Source organism: Onychostruthus taczanowskii, unplaced genomic scaffold, assembly GCF_017590055.1.
Source record: "Onychostruthus taczanowskii isolate IOZ18803 unplaced genomic scaffold, ASM1759005v1 scaffold6, whole genome shotgun sequence".
NCBI lineage: Eukaryota > Metazoa > Chordata > Aves > Passeriformes > Passeridae > Onychostruthus > Onychostruthus taczanowskii.
The window spans coordinates 1,939,028-1,959,902 of record NW_024503679.1 but is presented as its reverse complement, the minus strand read 5'-3'; the positions used below and the strand labels follow the sequence as shown (position 1 = coordinate 1,959,902).

Here is a 20,875-nt window from a genome sequence, read left to right as displayed (position 1 = left end):
AAGATTTACATGAAACTAGGAAATGGCTGTGCAGCTCCATGTGTCAGCTGTGAGGACAGACTAGCCTTTAAAACCACGTCTTGATTGATTAATTGAGTTCTGCTGTTTAGGCAGACGGCTGCGTTACTGGGCCACTTCTTTGTTTGCTTGAAGGGAGGACAGGGACAAGCCCAGTGCTGCACGAGGCTGGGAGGGAACCCTTCCCTTTCCTTATAGGAGCGGCGAGACCCCCGGCTCGCCTCGCTGAGGGCACCGGGAGGGGATCAGCGGTGGGACCCCCCTGCCATGTCCCGGTGAGGGGATCAGCGGTGAGGCCCACCTCCCTGTCTCGGTGAGGAGACCGGCGATGAGGCCCCCGTGCCCATTCTGGTGAGGGAATCAGCGGCGACATCCCCCAGCCTTGTCCCGGTGAGGAGGGCGACGGTGGGACCCGCTGCCGTGTCCTGGTGAGGGGATCAGCGGTGAGACCCCCTGCCTTGTCCCGATGAGGGGATCAGCGGTGGGACCCCCCTGCCTGTCTCGGTGAGGGGATCAGCGGTGAGGCCCCCGTGCCCATCCCGGTGAGGGGATCAGCGGCGACATCCCCCAGCCTTGTCCCGGTGAGGAGGGCGACGGTGGGACCCGCTGCCGTGTCCCGGTGAGGGGATCAGCCGTGGGACGCGCTGCCGTGTCCTGGTGAGGGGATCGGCGGTGGGACCCGCTGCCGTGTCCCGGTGAGGGGATCGGCGGTGGGACCCGCTGCCGTGTCCCGGTGAGGAGGCCGGCGCAGGCCTCGGGCCGCCCGCGGCCCTGGCAGCGTGAGGCGGGCGCGCTGCGGTCGGTGCCGGCGGCAGCCGCAGCCCCAGGGCAGGCAGGGCAGGCAGGGCGGGTTCGGGGCAGAGGGCACGGGCTGTCCGCGGAGGGGAGGCCCGCGATGGGGACGGCTCCGAGATGCGCTTTTCTGAGATGGCGAAAGCACCTCCCGCCCGCCCCGGCCTCTCCTCCGCGAGAATACAAAACTTAGGAATCGTCATTGAAAAATGTAATTCTATTAGTTAACCCTTCAACTTTCTTTCATAAAGACTGCCACCTTTTGGAAAGAAAGAGAATTTAAAACGAAGTTTGTATTTAATTTATCCATAATTTCAACGTGCCCCACTTCTTAGGGTAAGACACCCTAAGAATTTAGAGTGGTGTGGTTTGCTGGAGACCTGTTCTTTGTTATTCATTAAATAGCCATGGAAAGCAAAGAACAAAAGAGGAAACTGGGTAAAATTGCGCCATCTCTTTCAGTTTCTGTGTAGCAATTCCGAAAGGAAAAGCCCTCCTCGATAGTCCTCCAGAGGGCACATGACCTCAGGCTGAGAAAAAGGTTACTAAGGTTTTGTTCAATATACTCCTCCAACAAAATCATAGAGGAATAATGATATAAAACCTAGCAAATATTTTGCTTTTGTCTATATTTTCCTAGTGGATTAATTCCTGGGATACTCTATAAGGCCTATGCAGTCTGCACAGTTAAAGTTTAAAGCAGTTAAAGTTTAGTTCTGTAAAATGAGCTTAGAAATGTTCTGTGCTGGCAGCCTTTAGGCAGTCTGCTGGAAAAGTGAACCAGTAAACATAAATGCAGAGTATCACGGTGCCTGTGCAAATACAGGGTGTGATTATCAATTGAAGAGAAGGGGCTGCTATTTGAATTTGTCAGTGAAAAATGAGATGCATCCAAAGTGGCTCCATTTTTATTCATAAGTTTCGACAGCTGTGTATGTTACTAACTGATAGAAACCTCTTTAGTAAGCTATTGTTGCCATTGCTTAAAAACCATTTGGTGTTCCTGGGAAGATACTTGGGTCAATAGTATGTAACTATTAAATTTATATTGTATGTGCCTCCAAAAATGTTTTAATATACTAAAGACCATAGGTAGCTAGTTTGGTAGAAAAATAATCCTTGAGTATAACACTTGACTTTCAGTTACTTGTTCCATAGGAAGGGTTCTGGCATTCATGCTTATTTTTACATTTACTTTTGCTATTGTTTCCAGACTTGACTGTATGGTGTTGAGAGGAAGTGAAAGAAGTGACAGCTTCTCTGGCTTTCTCATGTGTGAGTCACTAGATGGTGCCATTTCACTTCTCTTGAACCAGAAACTATCTTACACATTCTCTTTAGTGACAGTTGTTGGTTGTGTTTTCAAAAGAAAACAATTGGTCTTCTGAGTTCTTTTTTTTTTTAACTGTTGGGGTTTTTTTTTCTGGACTATGCAGTGTAGATGTGTTGAGTTAATCTAACTAATATAGTAATGAAAAGGTGCAAAATTTTAAAGTTCTGATCTTGTAAATTGTCATCAACTTTCAGTTTGATGTTGGTTTACGTGTTTTACTGATCTAATAACGAGACCAGGCTTTACAAAAATACACATTTTAAAGGTTTGAGGATCTTTAAGTATCTGCAGCTAAAGTGAATTATGATTCACCTACTGCTTCAGTGTGGCATAGTGGTTTTCATCCACTGACAGCTCCTCTGCATTTCTCTGTGTACTGAGACACAAAAGTAAGAGTTACCAGTGGCTCATTTATATGTCTTGCTGTAGTTCTGGGATATCACAGAAACCACTTTGTGCAGTTTCGTGTAACATGCTTAAAGTTGTTTGGGGAACAGTTGTTTTGTAATTTCACATAGAAAAGGTATGTCACACAATTCATGTGACAGTTAGGCACAAGTGATGGATATTATTTTCAAGTTTAACCACTAAATTTTCTGTTTAGCTATCGAAAATGGAGAGGCTTCCAAAGCCAATTTTTTGCATAATGGATCGGACACCTTTTTGTTGTGAGAATGGCAAAGTAGAACTTTACATTCACAGGAATGCTTGTTATTAATAAAATTACTTATTTTGAGAAGTCCTAATATAGGGTTTGACCTGCTGACCAGCAGTTTTTTCTCAGTGAGAAATTATGTTTTAAAACTGTAGCTGCCATATTGTGGTAGAAAGTGTTTTACAATTTGACAAGGTGCAGTGAGTTAGGTTCGCTATGGAACAACTTTATCAGTTTGAGAATGTTTAGAAAATTAACCCACAAACGCCAGAGGTTTATGTCCAAAAAGGAGACAGAGGAGTCCTGTAACTTGAATAAAGGGGGTGGTCATGGGGCATTCCTCATGGGGTCTTTTGTAATATGATTTTTAGGGGATGTGGTCTCCTTTTAGTCTTGATTTCCTGGCCACATTTTCCCTCCCTCTTTCCCCACTGGCTGAGGTACTTGAGAGGTAGAGACTCCCCAAAAAGCCTAATACCTAAAACCCCCTTCTAATGCATACCCCACCCCCACTTTGTTTTTCTTCTTCCTTGTATCTCTGTTCTTTTTCTCTAAATCCAGAGATTTTGCACAGTCTTAAGTGAGTAACAGAGTGTGTCAATTAGTGGAATTCCTATGGAATTATGGTTCCCCCATTGCTTCTTTCACCTCTCTCTGTCTGGCCTTATCTACCATCAGGCCCACAGTTTGTAAAGCCACCTCCTTCTCATTCTTTTCAATCCCTCCTCTTCTTATTTTCCTCAATAATTGTCTTTACAAACCTTATTTATAATTGACTTAACTTTCTGTTCCAGGGTCCTTTTTGGTTTTGCAATTATTTGCAGTGACATAATTTTTGTCCTTTTGAGGCCATTTCTGGATCTGTAGGCATGGCTGCTACCTGCATCCCTTTGATCACATATTGAATAAGTTGCACTAAGCAAGGGATCATACATGGTAAAAAGATGAGAGTTGCTACAGCACATAAGAGGGAAAAAAAAGCATTCCTTTAACCCACCACGAAAACATATCCCATTTCCATCCTTTCCATGTTTGGACTGGTACATGAGCTAAATTTCTTATTGGCTACAGCACATAAGAGGGAAAAAAAAGCATTCCTTTAACCCACCACGAAAACATGTCCCATTTCCATCCTTTCCACTGGTACATGAGCTAACTTTCTGATTCTCTTTGCTATTTGTTTTACCATTGTCATCATTTGCAAATGGCACTTTGAGTCATTTAATTTGCCACATACTCCCCCTTCTTCTGCTAATAGATAATCTACTACCATCTGATGCTGAAATATTGCTTTCCTCATCTGAATGGATTGGTCAGCAAGAGGGTTAAGGGCTGTAGCTGGCTGCTTGGTTATTATTTCAAAGACAGCTTGTAACTTAATTATCCAATTTAAATTATAAATGGGTTCTCTGGCACCTGATATTAATTCACTAGGACTCCATGTGGCTGGTCCATGGTGTTGTATAATTTGCTCAGGTGGCCATTCATCTTTTCCCTACTTTTGGGTGCTCCCTCCAGCCAGGGCTGCAACAATTGATTCCTTTTCTCTAATTAGATCATCATATATCTTGATTCCTAACTGAATTCCCTGAAGCTGTGATAGCAGGAAGAACAACAGTCCAATATACCCTACACAACATATCCCTGACCAGTTCAGAGGTAACCTGTGATAGGCATGTTGGCCACAAGTCCATAATGCCCAACCTCCCGGGCATGGATTGTCCTTAATTACCTCTGGGAGAACATGCAAACTACCTCAACATTGTCCCAAGGGAATCTTTGGAGATATCTCAGGACCATCATCCCTTTTTCTAGGACTCCTTCCTTGCTTTAACTGTGCACTGGCCCCTTCTGTGTAGGAGCAAACGCTGGACCTTGCATTACTGGAAGTGGTATGCAGCCTTTGCTTGGTGAGTTCCTGAATGAGAATGGCCACGTTTTTTCATGAGAAGGAAAAACACATAGCCTCGCTGTTGGAGGTGCAGATAACAAACTGCCCAGTGGAGGTCAAGGGAGGTAACCAATTTCTGTCCTGGCATATTCGGTGTGGAAGCACTTGCCTCAGTTTGTACAGGGATGGAGTTGGTGTGCATCTTTGGAAGGTGGTCTCCTGATAGGTTCAGTTTGGCCTATGGTATCCACATCTCAGAGGTGGCCTTGTTGAAATTCTCATAGCATACATCTTTCAAACAAGGTAAGCAGCTACCCTGAGGCTTGCTGTGCAGCTGATCTAGTGCCCTGGGCAAGTAATGCCCAGTAATGCTGTTCTGCCACCTTTTGTATGGGGTCAGTCCCTAGATGTTTTGTATTTTGGGGGAGGGGATGCCATTTCTTTTGAGATGGGCTTGTAGTTCCTGTCTTTGGGAAAGAAAGCAAGTTCGGATGCACACATTGGGAATATAAAGGCTTTTCCCAATAGGCAGCTCTCTGGGTTAGAGCTGTTGAGCCGTTCAAGTGGAAATGGAAACAGCACACTGCTGAGATTTTGTCCTGGTAGCTTTAGTGTGTGAGCAGTCCCTGGTGCTGTGCCGTTTGGATCCTGACTCTGAGACTGAAAGGTTAAGATGGTACCTAGAGCTGGGAAGGAGAGTGCCGATAGCAGGATGCGTGCTGATAGTTTGACGGGTGCCGTTGAAACTGTAGGCAGCAAGAGATTTCTCAGCTGACATCTGTGAGCTCTGGTTTTGACGGATGTTTTCAAGCTTGTGCCCAGACTCTGTGAGAGTGAAAAGATTTGTTAGGGCAAAGGAGTTTGTGTTGTCTTTTAAATGTGGTGCAGAGAAGAGTTTGCACTTTGAAGTGGAAGATCAGTGAGACCTTTTTTGCCCTGACTAGGATGATTTGAGAGCCTGAGATGTTTGTCGCTTAGCTCTGCCCTCAGGGTCGTTTCGATCTGGGCTCGGTGCGTTTCCTTCTTTTGCGAGTCGACACCGCCATCGTCTGGTTGTTTTCATGAGCGCTGACAGTGCCCAGGAAAAAGCCAAGCGCTTTTCTGGTCCAGCCATTTGTGGAGGAGCAGTTTTGTGGAAGAGCTCTTCTATGGATCCTGGCTCTTGGTGACTGACAGAATATGATCCTGCATGTACTGGCAAAAGAGGAATCGTTTCATTGTTAACTGTGCACAGCTTATAGGTTACAAAAGAAAAGGTAATTCCAGCACAGCATCTTTCTTTTAGAATGTTTTCTTGTGTGATCCGCTGCTCAACATGTAACTAACACCCACTGAACTGCATCCAGCTCCGTGGAGATGTCTGCTTTCCCTCAAGCTACATGCACTATCTTACCCTCTCACTCTTGCACATCACAAACCCCTTGCAAAAGTCCAGCAGATATTCCCAAAGGAAATGTCCAACAACAAAAAGACAGTGCTAGCCTTCATCTTCCCTTTGCACTCTCTAAGTTAAACAAAATGCACTAGTGATTTCAACTATATATATATATATATATATATATATATATATATAATCATCACATTCTCTCAAGGTGGCAAGGTCCATCACTAAAGTGAAGCATTTCCATCTGCAGTTCAGACTGAGAAATGTGCCAGGAGACAAAGTGTCAGGACATCCTCTGCCCCCTGCCCCTGCTAGCTGGCATGGCCCACGGGTGGCTGTGGAGCAGCAGCACAGCTTCCTCCACCAAGCCCTGTGTATCACGGGCACACAGATCTTCCTCAATTCCCTGCAGGCAGCTCAGTCCCCAGCTTCCCAAAGACCTGGAACCATTCTTTCTTCTAATCTGTTTGCTGCTGTGACCATTTATAGGGTGATCCAGGATCTGGGCCAAGCAGGCGTTGCCATGGACACTGTACTGGCTAGTGGTGGCTGGGTGTTCGGACTGGAGGTGATACGGAATGCTGCAGGGTGGTTTCTGTGGGAAGAGGTAATGGGCTGCCATGTGCTGCACACAGATGGTTCCATCTCCATGTCAGACTTCTGAGCTATCAGGGGTTTGTGGCCTCCATGAAAGCATAATGAAGAGAGGGTAGACAATGCCAGATAGAGAGAGGAGTCGGATAGAAAGAAGGGTCAGGAAGAGCTCCATGAAAGCATAATGAAGAGAGGGTAGACAATGCCAGACAGAGAGAGGAGAAAAGAAAGAAGGGTGAGGAAGAGCAGAGAGACAATCCATAATGCCATAATGCTTTGGTTACAAGAATGTTGAGTGAAGCAGACAAGCTGATCCTGGATAAGAGCAAGGAAACGTTGTGGTTAATGTTTGTTTGGGTTTTTCTTGTTACTCACTATGTGAACCTTTTTCAATTGGCCAAACATTAATTTCCTCAAGTTGAGTCTGCTTTGCAATAGTGTTTGCAAAGCCATGTCCCGGTGCTTATTTTGTCCTGGTAGAATTCTCATCTTATTTTCTATGCTTCTCATTCACAGAAGGTGGAGCAGGAGTGAGCAGCTGGGTGAGCAGTTGACTGTGCTTATCCCACCACAGTTCTGGACTCACAAATGCACCTACACTGGCACAATGTGTGTGGGGAGTGATGCTGTCACCAGCGTCCCCTAAAGCACCACCAGCACCCATATAAACAAGGGAACTGTCTGATCCTTTTCTTCTCTGGGTGCTCAGGGCTGGAGATTGGTGCTGGACACCCAGATCCATCTCTCCCAGACTGCATTCTGGGCCTGCAGCTCAATCCTGATCTGTCCAGGGTTCTGCTCTAAACCTGGGCACTCCCTGGTGCTGATCTTCTCTAGCTTGAGTTTTCCAGCCAATATCTTACCCACAGGAACACCCTTACTCTGTGGCAGCTTGTAGCAGTGCACATAGAAATGGAAGGAGCTGGGCTGTGCCTGAGCTGGCTGGAATGTGACCTGCAGGAGCAGGCACCAGAGCCCCACACAACTGCGTTGGTGGTATAGTGGTGAGCATAGCTGCCTTCCAAGCAGTTGACCCGGGTTCGATTCCCGGCCAACGCAAAATACATTTTGTTTCCTCACCTGCTCCTGAATGGTGTACAGAGGCCACGAGCTTTGGATGACAAACCACAGTTTCTAGTCTGGTCCTCGGTTCCCTGCCTTGATACACCCAGTTTAGAGGGACGGGTTCCTTCTCGTGCCTGGTTCTCCCTAGTACCCTTTCCAGGGATTCAGAGGAGGGTGATGAAGAATGTTCATACAGCATCAGCTCTTGGGACCCCGGAGGACACTGATCTCAGCAGTGTATTTTTCCTGCTGAGGTGGCTCTGGGCTGGGCTCCTCACTGTTGGTACAGGAGCCAGATGAGAGGGATTTTCAGGGTTACTGCTGCAGCTGTTGCACCTGGCAAGAGAAGCTGCTGCTGTGCCGTGGTAATGATGAAGACTGACAGTGCCTAGGTGGGGACCCAGGCAGGAACTGCACTTCATGAGGCCAGTTATGCAGTTTGGGGGTACAGTGGGAGGAGGCCTGTTTTTTATAAAATGTCTAGATGTAACATTGGGGTGAAATTGCTCTCCATCCTCCACCTTTTCCATCTCTGCAGCGCCAGCTTTGACAAATGACAAATGCTTTGTCATTCCCCTTCAGAGGGGATGCTGGTACATACAATGAATGTCTGTGTTCATAATACACAGTAATTTCATATGTAGGGCTCTTTCTTGAATACAAACTGTGGTACATGTGGGAATTTCATTTGGAATGACCTGGTTAACAATCATGACTGCATGTCTCAGACACTCTATATCACCAACCTTTATGTAGGGCTGCTGTTCTTATTGGGGCTGCTTGCAATTTAGATACTCCCTCACTTTCCTAGGGACCAAGGTGAGGCTGACCAGCCTGTAGCTCTCTGGGTCCTCTTACCCTTTTCAGGACTTTTCAGGAGTCTTTTGCTTTGTTTTAGTCCTCAGGCATCTCTCCCTGTCACCATGATCATAGTATTGAAAATGGCCTGACAATGACATCAGCCTGTGCTGTCAGCACTCATGGGAACGTTCATGGACAGGGGGTTTGGAACTAGATAATCTTTAAGGTCCCTTCCAACCCAAACCATTCCATGTTTCTGTAATTCTTTGATTATATAAGTTACGTATTTCTGTTATTCCCTGACCTAATCTTCTTTCACCAAGGATGCACCATCCTTACCCCAGAGTCCCTCTGACCTCTCGGGCCTGGGATTCCTGAAGCTTGGTTTGCTAGTGAAGACCAAGGCAAAGGAGTCATTCAGTGTATCAACCTTTTCCATGTCCTGCCTCACCAAGTTCTCCTGCTCATTCACCAGTGGGTTGTGTGTGGCTTTTGTCATGTGGGTACTTACAGAAACCCTCCTTGTTGTCTTTGACATCCCTGACCAGATGCAATTCCATTTAGCTTTGGCTATCATAACTGCATTTCTGCATGCTCAGACTGAGCATGAAGATTTGAAAAATAATAATTCTTAATTAGCTTATGCACTTTTGTCCTGTAAACTGCCAGCCAGATGCTTTAGGGAATACATCTGTATGGCCAATCAAAACACTTCCACCCACACCCAGGCAAGCACATACATGCACCACACCTTGCAGGAATCCTCTGAAGAGAAAGCAGAGGCCAGGAGCCCTGGAGACTCAAGAGAGGATGATGGAGCAATGGTTCACAGCTATTGCAAAAAGCCCCCAAAATAATCACAATATGAAGAGGAACTGCATGTGTTCGTTGTTTCATTTTTACAAAAAAAGCAAAAACTAGAACAACCAGTTGTATGTATAGAAATGCAGAACTAGAGCAAGGGTAAGCACATGGGTGACATCCTCAGCTTCTCCTCAAAATGAATCACATTGCAGTGCTGACAGCACATCCTCTTTTTCTGCTGCCACAGGGTTGCCGTGAACACAGTGGTGCTATCCAAGGCAGACACAAGGTGTGTGATGTGCTGAGTAGCCCCAGTCCCAGGCTTTATGCTCTCATCAAGGTTTTTTTCCAAAATCTTTGTATCTCCCACTGACAGCTGTTTGGGGAACCATGCTCCTGAATTTGTGAGAAACTTCTGCAAAAATCCACACTCCTGGCTTCTTATATGTTCCCCATAAGACTCTTGTCTGTTTTCCTAAAATCTGATGGACGGGTGGTTGTATACCACAGGTGAATGGTGGCTCCTAGCAGGCAAGCCAAAAAGCAGAAGATACCAGATGGGCTTTGTTATGCTTTCAGCAGCACAGTGAGGAGTTAGCCTGTGGTTCCCGGGAGGAGGTCAGAGCTGTAACAGCGTGTGGGGCGCCACAGTGCGTTCATGCGCTGTCTCCCGTTTTGCGGTGTCCCCGTCACCCCGCACAGGCTGTTGGCGCCGCCGGGAGCGCGGGCCGGGGCGGGATTACAGATGACAAGATGTACTTGTGGAGAAGATGCAGGACAGCTAGCAGAGTGGCGCAGCGGAAGCGTGCTGGGCCCATAACCCAGAGGTCGATGGATCGAAACCATCCTCTGCTAGAATGGCTTTTTGTTCAGTTTTCTCGGGCGGCGGAGCTGTCACCGGGCCACCAGGTGGCGGCGGGAAGCGTTTTGTAGTGTGGCCGGTTAGCTCAGTTGGTTAGAGCGTGGTGCTAATAACGCCAAGGTCGCGGGTTCGATCCCCGTACGGGCCAGCCTAGCTTTTCCCGAGCATTAACTTTTCCCCATATTTTGACAATGATGGTGCAGTGAAATAGTCTGTTGGAAGACAGGGATCCTACCCGTGCTGCTCAGCCCTGGCAGGTGGTCCACTGAGAGAGCTTCTAGGCCCTCCCCGTGTTTTCCCTACTCCTCCTTTTGCATCTGTTCATTCCAGTTAAGGATAAACTGCATGGGGTGCTCGTGGCAGGTGCACCATCTCCAGCAGCCCTCCAGACCTGGGACTGACCTCAGCCGTGCCATGGCTGGATTCAGGTGTGCAGCACTAACCATTGCACCTCCTGGTGCTGTGGAGGGGCTGAAGGTCACACCTCGGCCAGCAAGGTCTATTGTGGCCATCCAAGGACAGGTAAGAATCAGCTGGGGTACAGCTGGAGCCTTGGTGGGCAGGCAGGCAGGCAGTGGAGTCAGTTGTCCTGAGAGAAGGGCTGTTGGGGTCTCCCCCCTTGAGTCAGGACGCTGCCCAAGGTCACTCTGTGAGATTGAGAGCCCTCAATTTATTGGGTGAGTGGTGAGTGTTTGCACATTCTGTGTTACCCTTCTAAAATCTTGAGAATTCTGAAGTCACTCAGGTAGTACAAATTCCACTTGACATCACACATCTCTGTGCAAATATTGACAGAGCTTTAATTAGTTTGATTTGCTTATCTGCTTTAACTGCTTTATAAAACAAATCTCATAAAATTATCTGTGGATTTTATAAGCCTCCTTGGCAATGCTACAGTCAACGATGCCCATTTAAATGGCGAATAATTGTCAGGAACCAGGTTTGCACAGGAAGTGCATCACTCAGTGTCCTGCCATGCACCTGATTAAGCACCTAAGAGTGACAAATGTCCATGTGCCCCACTTTCAGCCACCAGCGAGGCTCAGTGTGCAACCTCAGGAGGCACAGACTGTCTGTGATCCCAGACTGCCAGATGGGCATTAGACACCCAGGCCATCATACCCTCATCCCTCTATTTTCCCACATTTATTTGGCTCTCCAAAACCACCTTGGTCCCTCCTTTTCCCCACTTTTCGTTCCTCCCCTGAACTTCCCATAAGTCACAACCTGAAAATGCTCTTTCCTTGTACCCCACACTGTGACCTTTGCCCCTAGTGAGGGACCAGATGTGACCTGCAGAGTGGCCCCATTCACTCTCTGCCTGGAGTCACCTCTGAGCCCAACAAGAGCCCTGGGAGCAGCTGGGACAGGGAATCCCTGGCACAGTGGAGTTTCCCAGGGCTACTCCACCTCCCCCTGCTTGTCTTCATTCCAGGAGATGAGCTTTTAACCACATAACCTAATGCTGCCTCATGGGGTAGGAGGGTTCCCTGCAGCCCTCGCTGACCCTAACCCCTCAAAAACACCCCACATCCTGCCCTGTCCCTTCCAGTGTCCCTGGCAGCCTCAGGGGACCTACAGCCCCCAGGATATTGAGCTGAAGTGCCACAGAAGGCATCCCCTGCCCCAAGGTGTTGCACCCCAGTCAAGCCCCAAGTCACTGCACCTCCCAGCAGCATCTCCAGTCCTGCAGAGCCTGGAGGGAACAAGTCTGAGCTTATGAGAGGGGTTGAACATGGGATGGGGGTGACAAGGGCCAGGGAAATGGCTCCAAGAAGGGATGTCAGCACTGTATTTGGAGCTCAGGCATGGGATGTAGCTCTGGGTTCTCAGGTGGAACCACTCTTGAGCATTGATATTCTAGAATATCAATCTTCTTCCTTGGGTGCCACCTCCCTCCAGGGCTTGATCCCATTGGACTGATCAAACAGGAGAGGCTAAAGTTTGCTCTCCTGACACCCAGCATTGTGACCATAACTTGTGCCTGGCTACCTCTCCTCAGGCCTCTGAACTCCACCACCTCAGTTTTACCAAGGGGAGCAGCTACACTTTGTTATTTGATCACAGCAGGAGAAACCCAGACCTTGCAAATCTCATTTTTAGCACCTGTTGAAGCAGGCCTGTGAGAGGCAGATCTTGAGTTTAGGAATCACCATCTAACTCCCATAAAATGGAGGCACTTCTTCCTAATTAGGGACATGGAATTCATCAATAGTCTCTGAGCTCCCAGAGCCATTAGGAGGCACCCTGCTGCCTGGAGACCCTCTGGAACCAAGCATGGTAACACCTGAGCTCCAAGAAACCCACTCACTTGTTTTAGGTACTTGTATGTGTCTTGTCCTAAGTGATGGAGCTGTTCCCTCCCTTATCTGGCACAACCTCCTCGTTTGACCTGGCTCCTGAGGCAAAGGGGGCAGTAATGCTTTGTAAATGCATAATCACACCAGCACCACTGGGAGGGCTGAACATGGGATTATGTTTGGGAGAGATCAGTCTGGTTTCAGATATAGGTGCTGGAATGCTGTGAACAGGCACACGGGGAAACAAGGCAAGCAAAATGCAGGAACATTTCCAAAGAGCCTGCGTGGCCAAAGGAAGTTTTGGAAATAAGAACCAACAGCTCTGTTCCCTGTATTACAAATCATGGTTTTAGTTTAATACATACAACACAAGCAGCTTTAACGAGCACAAGTTATATACATGTCAAGCATCAAAATCCATCTGTTCTAAGGCCTTTTTTAGGCACTGTTGCCTCCCCCGCTGCTCTTCCCAGAGGTTCCTGCCTTCTGCACGCGGCTCGCGCTCGGCTGTCGGGGCATCCTCTGGGCAGATCCTTCCCGGCTGCTTCTTTCGGCCAGAATCTGTGACCCACTGACAGCAGAGCTGGTTTTATTTCTCCCTGAATAAACAAATACATCCATTAGTTTTCACATCCCAGCCCAAGCATCACCACACAGCAGCTAGCCACAAGCGTTCCCTCAGGAACCATGCAGGAGGCAAAATTCCATTAGATCTCACAGACATCTTCAGCATCCAGTGCAGAAAGCAAATTGGTGAATTCAGCCCAACAAGTACTGGTGCCACTAAACCCAAAGAAGTTACAGTAGAAGCATTTTTCATTTTCATGAGGTTTAATCTACAAAGTAACCAGCCACTTTGTTCCAGTCACTGCACACAGGAACAGCAGCATAGCAAACAGCACTGCTGGAACACCAAGAGTTTCCAACACCTCGGGCTGGGGTAAGTGAAAGGATGTGCCAGTGTCCACCGGTGTCTGAGACTGCTGCCACATCATCAGATCACACACACACTTCTCTCCATATCACTTCTGTCACTCAATGAGATCTGGATTTCCTATCATTTTTTGGGGTTTTCAGGAACTCAGACTTCTACACAGGACTTCCAGATGTTCTTACTGAGTTCAGGAGGTGAGAGTTCCCCTCCTGGAGGCACAGCTGATGGGCTCTAAGAGGCAGAGTGTGAGCAGGGAGCAGCAGTGGGTACAAAGATAGAAACTGAGGGAGGCAAGGGGCAACAGGATCCTGTCAGAGGAGAGAATGACAGACTCACTGTTGCTGACAGGAGGCATGTCAGGAGGGGATGAGGGACAATGACTTTTCCTGCCACTCCCTCAGGTGAGAAGAAGGAGTCATTTTAGGAAAGAGAATAAAAGGAACATGATGTACAGCATTTACTAAGGATGGCAACCTCCATGAAGCATCATAAAAATGAGTAACAGCAATGAGGAAACAAAACAGGAATACAGCGGGCTGTAGTTACATGCATGCAATTAAAATGAAGAGTGACATTTTGGCAACTATTCAGAGTTCAACCTGCACCATATCAACAGCTGCTCTACACTCCAGAGTATCCATGGACATTATCTTGGGTCATGTGAGCTATGGACAGTCCACAGTTACTCACCAGACCATCCTGTCTCCTTGGAGCAGCTGTCTGGGAACAGGACTCACATCAAATGCTACCAGTTAACACCTTGATGCACCAGAAAGACAATCTAAAAACTTTCAAGTAGGAGCAGGTGGCCTTTATTAATCCATAAAATTTGGGTGGCACAAAAATCCATTCACTTATCCCAGCCAAGTCAGGTGCTCTTGAAAAACTCTCTTCTTGTCAAGCATGGCAGTGATGTGCCAGCAGTCACCATCCCAGGTCAGCCAACCAGCCTTGCCAGCTGTGCTGTAGCTCAGGCACTTTCAGCAGCTTCCCTAAAGCAAGTGCTGTTGATGAAAACAAACACACTGTGCAAAGGTAAGACATGATCTCACAGTATTTGAGAGAAAAACTGGCAGGAATAAAAGCATTATTCACCATGATGCTTTTAGCAACCCTAGACATGTCCCCAATGTCCTCCTCCTTCTCACATGCATCTGTCTGCTGGAGGGCAGGTCCTGAACCCACCTACAACTCCAGCTGTGTGCACACACACACTGGCACCCTAAAGCACTACTGGAGTTGGGCCCTTGATGTTCTGACTCGACCAAAACAACATGGGGAGAAAGAGTCATTTGTCTGAAGCACACACCCTCCACCCCCCTAGCCTTGGAATCACAGTAAAACAAATCAGTTAAACTGCATAAATACCCAGAATATTTTTGGAAGCAGCCTGTGCAGACCCATGTACCAGACAAGGACAGCTTCTGAAGTGTGCAGGGACAGACATGGTTTGTGCTTCTCTCAGTTACACTATCAGAGATAACAGATTCAATTACCACAAAGCACAAAAGCAGCTCAATGAACATAAACTCTCTGTAATTCAAGTGCTAAAGAGGAACAAAAGGATTTCACTGATATTTCCTTGGTCACTGTCATGGTTTGACACTGGCCAGATGCTAGGCACCCACAAAAGCCATTCACTCACCCTCTCATGTTACACCCATGCAGTGTCCCTCACTTTTCTCTGAGAGCTCTATTGAGTCTGATTTTTTGAGTGTTTCTTTGATAGGGTGGAGGGGAAAAATGAATTGTCACTCAGAGTTATAATTCAAACTTGTATCTCATTACTGTGCAACAAAACCACACATTTACAGTATTCCTCTAAATCCTTTGCCTTCTGTCAGGTCTTGTCTTGCACAGCATGAAAAAGAGGGGGGAAAAAAGCTTGATAATCAGCCTGAAAAGACATATTGAAAAAATTATGCCAGTGCAGCATTTAGCTCGATGTCCAGCAGAGAGGAAAGCTCACAGCCTCAGGTAACCCTGCAAACCTCCTGCAGGAAAAGCGTGACAGGAGAGAGACCTCCATGGCCACCTACTCTTCTGGGACTAGAGCCACAGCAGGTTGTCAGTATTTCAGCCCAGACTTTCTGCAATTTATTCCTGGGATAAGGAAGAACAAATAAAAGCTGTTTGTCTGCTGTTTCTGCTGAAGCAGGAAAGACTACTTCCCTACCCATCACCTGTATTTTGAGAGGTTCAACATTTATTAATACCTCCTGGGAGGGGAAAGGTACAGGAACTTTCACAGCTGTACTGTGCTTGCTTGGATGGCAATTTCAGCCATCCAAGAAAGCACAGTACAGCTGAGAAATTTTTTGTCAGTTCTAAAATAACTGACATAATGATAATTTCTGTACCAGAAGATAACTTTGAGAGGTTCAACATTTATTAATACCTCCTGGGAGGGGAAAGGTACAGGAACTTTTAACCAAGGCAATTTCAGCAAAGTACAGCTGAGAAATTTTTAGTCAGTTCTAAAATAACTGATATATTGATAATTTCTGTACCAGAAGATAATAGAGGCCTATAAATTGAAGCTAGTTGGTTGCCTACAATACAGAAAAAATATTAATTTTGGAATGTGAGCCTGGGAGGAAGGGAAAGGAACAGCAACAACTTCACATCAGGAATTCTCTGTGCACAGAACTTGTCCCATGTATTTACCATGTCCATCATTACACAAAACACAAATCAAGGCCTCTCATTCAAAAGGTTTAAACTCTTATTGTTTATGGTAGGAAAGGCTGGGGGGGAGTGAGAGTTGCAGGGTAAGATCCAGAAGGCAACCTGACTGCTGCTCGGTGACTGTAGGAAATCCACTCATTGGAGTGGTATTGATAAGAAAAAAAATTGCTGGAAAAAACCCAAGTATAAGCAACTAAGTAAGAAAACCATGATCAGGATTCTGTAAGTCCTTTAACTAGTCCTCTATAAGTCACCAATAGGTCACTCTACAGATCTTTTTTCAGAGAAGACATGCAGACCATGAAGCGTCTGGGAATATTTTCAGGTGCAAGGCACACATCACCACCACTCAGACTCCATGGGGATATTTAATTTACAATTAAAGCATAATAGCCAGTACAACCCACAGGAAAATTCACTGTATGATGTATAAACCCCAGATTAAATAAATGTAAGATAAATCCTTTGAATCTCCATCCCAGGGGATTCCCTCTGCCATATTAGAGCCTTACACAGAATTCACATTGTCAGCATTGTCCTTATCTCCTTAATACAGAAGTCTACACTGCAAATCCCACCTCAAGTTGAATCCTGAGATAAGTCAAGGCTGAGTGGAAGAGTAATGCAAAGCAGCTGGCACGGCCAGCCAGCAGCACCCAAGAGTGCTGACAGTCACCATCCATGAGGCTGGTCACAGCTAAACACAGACTGCACAAAGGGAAAGAAACAAGTGAGAAAAAGGGATAAACACGGAAGGATAAAGAAACCACAAAGATGGCAAGCAGAACACACAAGAAGGACATAGTTGGCAACAAGCTGTGTTATACACTGAGGAATATTTATGAAACAACTGAACAGCACCACTTACAATTCTGAGGCCTTGACTGTATCTAAGTATTTACACAGGAATTAAGTGGTTAAAACGCAGGGGCAGAAAAGGACTTGTGATTGTTCACAGAATATTTTTCCACACAGACCATAAAAACTCACCATGTGAACCTCTGACAGAGCCCATGGCTGGTGATGGGCTCAGTGTTTTTTCCAACAGGCACTGGAGTTTGTGAGAGTTTCCCTGGGCATGACAACATTCCCTGACCCCTGCTATGCACAACTCCTTTCTTCCTGTGCCAATTAGCTCCTTGCAGCCCTAAAATACACACACCAAGTGATAGCCCCACAAAAGAGACAGGTTTTGAAAAGCAAGCTCATGTTAACAACACATTCAGAAGGAGAAATTAGCTGGGGCAAAGCTTTGGGAAGTAATTTTATGGGAAGAAACTCTTTCTGGGGAAGTGGGGAATATGAAAAAAGAGGTTGGAGTGCAAAGAGTGAGAGAAGCATCAAAGACTATTCATCAGCCTAAAAAAAGAGCAGGGCACTGATATATCCATGTGTATAGAGAGGTAGAAAACTGCAGGGGAACCAGCAGGGACTTGAGGGTTGACTGATGGAAACAGAAGGCACAGAAATATGTGAGAAAATGGGATACTTAATTACACAGATGTCTAGTCTAGGCCAAACTCAACACCACTGTCCTTAACAGAATCCTCCCCCTCACACACACAGAATGGACACCTGGGAAATGATATCTGTTTCAATCCAGCACTTTCCCTCCCAAATGAAATGCTGAGGGAGCATTTTGAATGTAGTTTGAATTAATCTGCATCCAGCTAAATATGCCAGATGGATGCTGCAATACCCACACACAGCAATTTGCAGGCAGCTGTCATGGACTCAGTTACCAGCCAACATAGAAGGCCATGGCTGTGTTCTGTGGGAACAGAACTCCCTGATGCTTCATCAGCACAAATGCTGAAATCACTACAGGGCATCCCCCACCAGCAATAGTGCTGATCAGAACTGCTGCATCAGCTTTATTTTAGCTGTTTCCAAAAGCCTCCCTGCACCATGATGTGCTGGGAAGCCTAAGCCAGATCTCAAGACTGATACAAGTGGAGCAGAGCAGGCTTGGGTGAGACCAGGATTGCCTGAGCCACTTGTCTGCCTCCTGAGCGCGGGGCTGAGCTGAAAGGCACCAAGCAGCTGGAGAAGCTTGCGCAGGACAATCGCTGCTCTTGTCACAAGCACAGAGCTTGGGCTGTAACCACACAAACAAGTCCCAGCAATGCAGAAGAGGCATCTCCCCTAGCAAATGGCTGGTCCTGCATGGAAGCTGCACCATCCTTTTCTTAAATGGAAGCAGCATCTTCCAACAAGAGATTGCAGAGCAAACAGCAGGCAGCACTTTGGCTCCCCCTCTTTACAGCAGCTCCTAAAGGGAAAGGAGGCAAGGCAAGGCAAGGCAAACCCAACAGTCCTGCAGAACAGATCCAGCCAGAGGCCACCCCAGACACCCTATTGACACTTACCCAACTCCTGAAGGATGGACTTGGGACTGTGCCCAGAATGAGAAAGCTCAGTGAAAGACAAGTGATTCTTTTTCAAGTTGAAGGATGGTAAGTTTAAATCAGGTATTGGAAAGAAATTCTTCTCTATGAGCGTGGTGAGGCCCTGGAACAGACTGGCTGTAGCTGCCCCATCCCTGGAAGTGTCCAAGGCCAGGCTGAATGGAGCTTGGAGCAACCTGGGATAGTGGAATGTGTCCCTGACCATGGCAGGGAACAGCAACCGATGAGCTTTAAGGTCCCTTCCAACCCAAACCATTCTGTGATTCTGTGATCCTTACAAGGAGGACTGGACAAAATTCATCCTTCATACTAACAGGATCTTAGCAGCACTTCTTACACTCACAGAAATAAAAACACAGGCCTAAACTTGTGATAAGCCCCTGCTGAGTTTAAATTCTGCCTAAAGCATCTTCTGAGCATTAGCTTTTCAATGACAATTTTATTCACAAAGGAATTAGCAGATGTCAGTGGGTGCTGTGTGACAGCAAAGTCACCTGGGCTGGCAGAAACCAAAAAGAGAAGCTTTCATTCCAAGTGAGTTAGGGCTCTATTTAACACAAGCTTACAGAAAACAAAAAATCTGACACACCTGGGAAGACCAAGCCTTCTGACAAGGTACAGAAGTGCTGTTCATTGGAATTTGGTCAAGGATGAATGTGAAAAGAAAGAGGAGGCCCAAGGGCCTCTTCATTGCCGTTACCAAACAACAGTTTGCAAAAAGGGCAAATCCAAGCTTAGCATTTAATATCTCATCACATCTGCAGCAAAAATGTGGCTTGATGGGCACAATCTTCCTGTTTCAGCAATTCCAGTGCATTAACTTGCACCAAGGACATATTTTAACCTTGGGAAATAAGGCAGCAATTGGCCAAACTGGCCACTGAAAGCCAAACTAATACCAGAAATATTTACCACAAGAGAAATTTACTTTTCCACTGTGAATCCAGGCTTAATGACAGTAGGCTTATTTTAGTTACTTATTTTTAAACCTTTTGGAAGTAATCCACAGAGTTGGTGAGCCAAAAGTCACTTTGGCGAGTAAACAGAAATTTTATTAGAACTGCTTAGGAATAAAATAAAATTTTATATATATATATATGGCACAAGTTCAGGGCTATGGCTGTTACTGTCCACGGACATTAGAGTATTAAGGAGAGATAAATGCATTCAAAAGCAGCAACTGCTTTAGCTTTAGTCCCCCACAGCCTTCTACTTCATCTTCCCACACAAATACCATCTCTAGAGGATGGAAACCGCTGGATGAGTGTTAGAAGCCACTACGCACATGGGGATTGAGGAAAGGCAGCAACACAGCTTTCCTCTTCTCCAGGGATTCCTCACGGCCCGGGAACTTTAACTTTTTTTGAGTTATATACAAACAAAGCAGCACTGAATAATACCGTAGATTAAGGTGTTTTTTTTCTGTTAAGGGCTTGGCGAGCAGAGCCAGGAGGCTACAAAACGCAGCACAAGTACTGCAGCAACCTCTCCCCAGCCCCTCGCTGCCCAAAAACCACCAACATTAAGACAAACGGGGCTCGGGCCGGGGCTCACACGGAGCGGGCCCCCCGGGCCGGGCCGCCCCCGGGGCTCACACGGAGCGGGCCCCCCGGGCCGGGCCGCCCCCCCGCCCGCCCCGCTCCGCCCGCCGCGTACCTCGGCCGTCGGCGGGGATCGGCGCCGGCGCGGCGGGGCCGCTCTCGGCCGCCGGCGGGAGCCGCTGCCCGGCGCACATCGACTTCAGCACCTGGAACACGGCGAGCGGCGCCACGTTCATGCGCAGCAGGTCCAGCAGCACCCTGCGGGGGAACACCGGCACCGGGAGCACCCGTCAGAGGGGCTCCGGCCTCACCGGCGGCTCCCGCGGGGGCGCGCCCACCGCTCACCGGAACACCTCCGGGTCCAGCCCACTGCCCGCCGCCTGCGCCAGTTCGAACAGCTCCGCCTCCTCCGCGCTCAGCAGCTGCTTCCGCCGCAGCCGCGCCTCCGCCATCGCCGCCGGTGCCGCCATTCCCGCCGTCCCCTCCGACATGGCTGCGCGGCCCCGCGCCGGCCGGGCCTGCTCACACCAGCGGCCCCGCCCCCGCCGTTCCCGGCGCGGCCGGCAGGTGGCAGTGGCGCTCCAGCCGCGCCCCCGGCCGCGGGCCCTGCCTGACACCGCCGCGTAGTGACCGTGTGAGGCGCGCGCTGTGTGGTGTGAGGTGTGCAGTGTCTGCTGTTCGGTGTGTGCTATGAGGTGTGCGCTGTGCGCTGTGCCGTGTCCGCCGTTCGGTGTCCCGTGTCCGCCCCGCTGCCCACCGCGATCGCCCTCGGGGCCTCCTGACGGGGGGCCCGGCGGGGCCGCGG

General features: G+C 47.8%; 1 protein-coding gene and 3 non-coding genes across 7 annotated transcripts; 3 read left to right on the top strand and 1 right to left on the bottom strand.

The window, feature by feature from the left end:
• Window positions 1-7,654: 7,654 nt before the first annotated feature.
• TRNAG-UCC lies at window positions 7,655-7,726 on the top strand. Its single transcript has one exon. It is a non-coding gene; the product is annotated as a tRNA-Gly (tRNA).
• A 2,394-nt stretch (window positions 7,727-10,120) lies between these two features.
• Window positions 10,121-10,192, top strand: TRNAM-CAU. Its single transcript has one exon. It is a non-coding gene; the product is annotated as a tRNA-Met (tRNA).
• Window positions 10,193-10,273: 81 nt separating this feature from the next.
• TRNAI-AAU lies at window positions 10,274-10,347 on the top strand. Its single transcript has one exon. It is a non-coding gene; the product is annotated as a tRNA-Ile (tRNA).
• Window positions 10,348-12,827: 2,480 nt separating this feature from the next.
• Window positions 12,828-20,635, bottom strand: LOC121343302 (mitotic-spindle organizing protein 2B-like). Of its 4 annotated transcripts, none has more exons than XR_005953685.1 (5): window positions 20,416-20,635; window positions 20,186-20,328; window positions 17,112-18,726; window positions 14,802-14,903; window positions 12,972-13,098 (listed from the first exon to the last, which is right to left on the bottom strand). XR_005953685.1 is itself a non-coding variant. In XM_041418299.1 (3 exons), exons 1-3 carry the CDS (start codon window positions 20,559-20,561, stop codon window positions 12,938-12,940), a joined length of 450 nt encoding a protein of 149 aa, XP_041274233.1. In that variant the 5' UTR covers window positions 20,562-20,631; the 3' UTR covers window positions 12,828-12,937. The 4 variants fall into 4 exon arrangements, 1 of the variants encoding a protein (XP_041274233.1); XR_005953687.1 differs by having other exon boundaries at window positions 17,112-18,705; window positions 20,416-20,633; XR_005953686.1 differs by lacking the exon at window positions 14,802-14,903 and having other exon boundaries at window positions 12,961-13,098.
• Between the last annotated feature and the right edge of the window lie 240 nt (window positions 20,636-20,875).

What these genes read in the sequence shown, in the direction of transcription:
- LOC121343302 (XM_041418299.1), bottom strand. Translation starts at nt 20,561, where the DNA reads ATGTCGGAGGGGACGGCGGGAATGGCGGCACCGGCGGCGATGGCGGAG. An exon ending in CTGGACCCGGAGGTGTTCCG is followed by an intron (nt 20,329 to 20,415) that starts GTGAGCGGTGGG and finishes GTTCCCCCGCAG; the next exon opens with GGTGCTGCTGGACCTGCTGC. An exon ending in GATCCCCGCCGACGGCCGAG is followed by an intron (nt 13,099 to 20,185) that starts GTACGCGGCGGG and finishes TTGTTTATTCAG; the next exon opens with GGAGAAATAAAACCAGCTCT.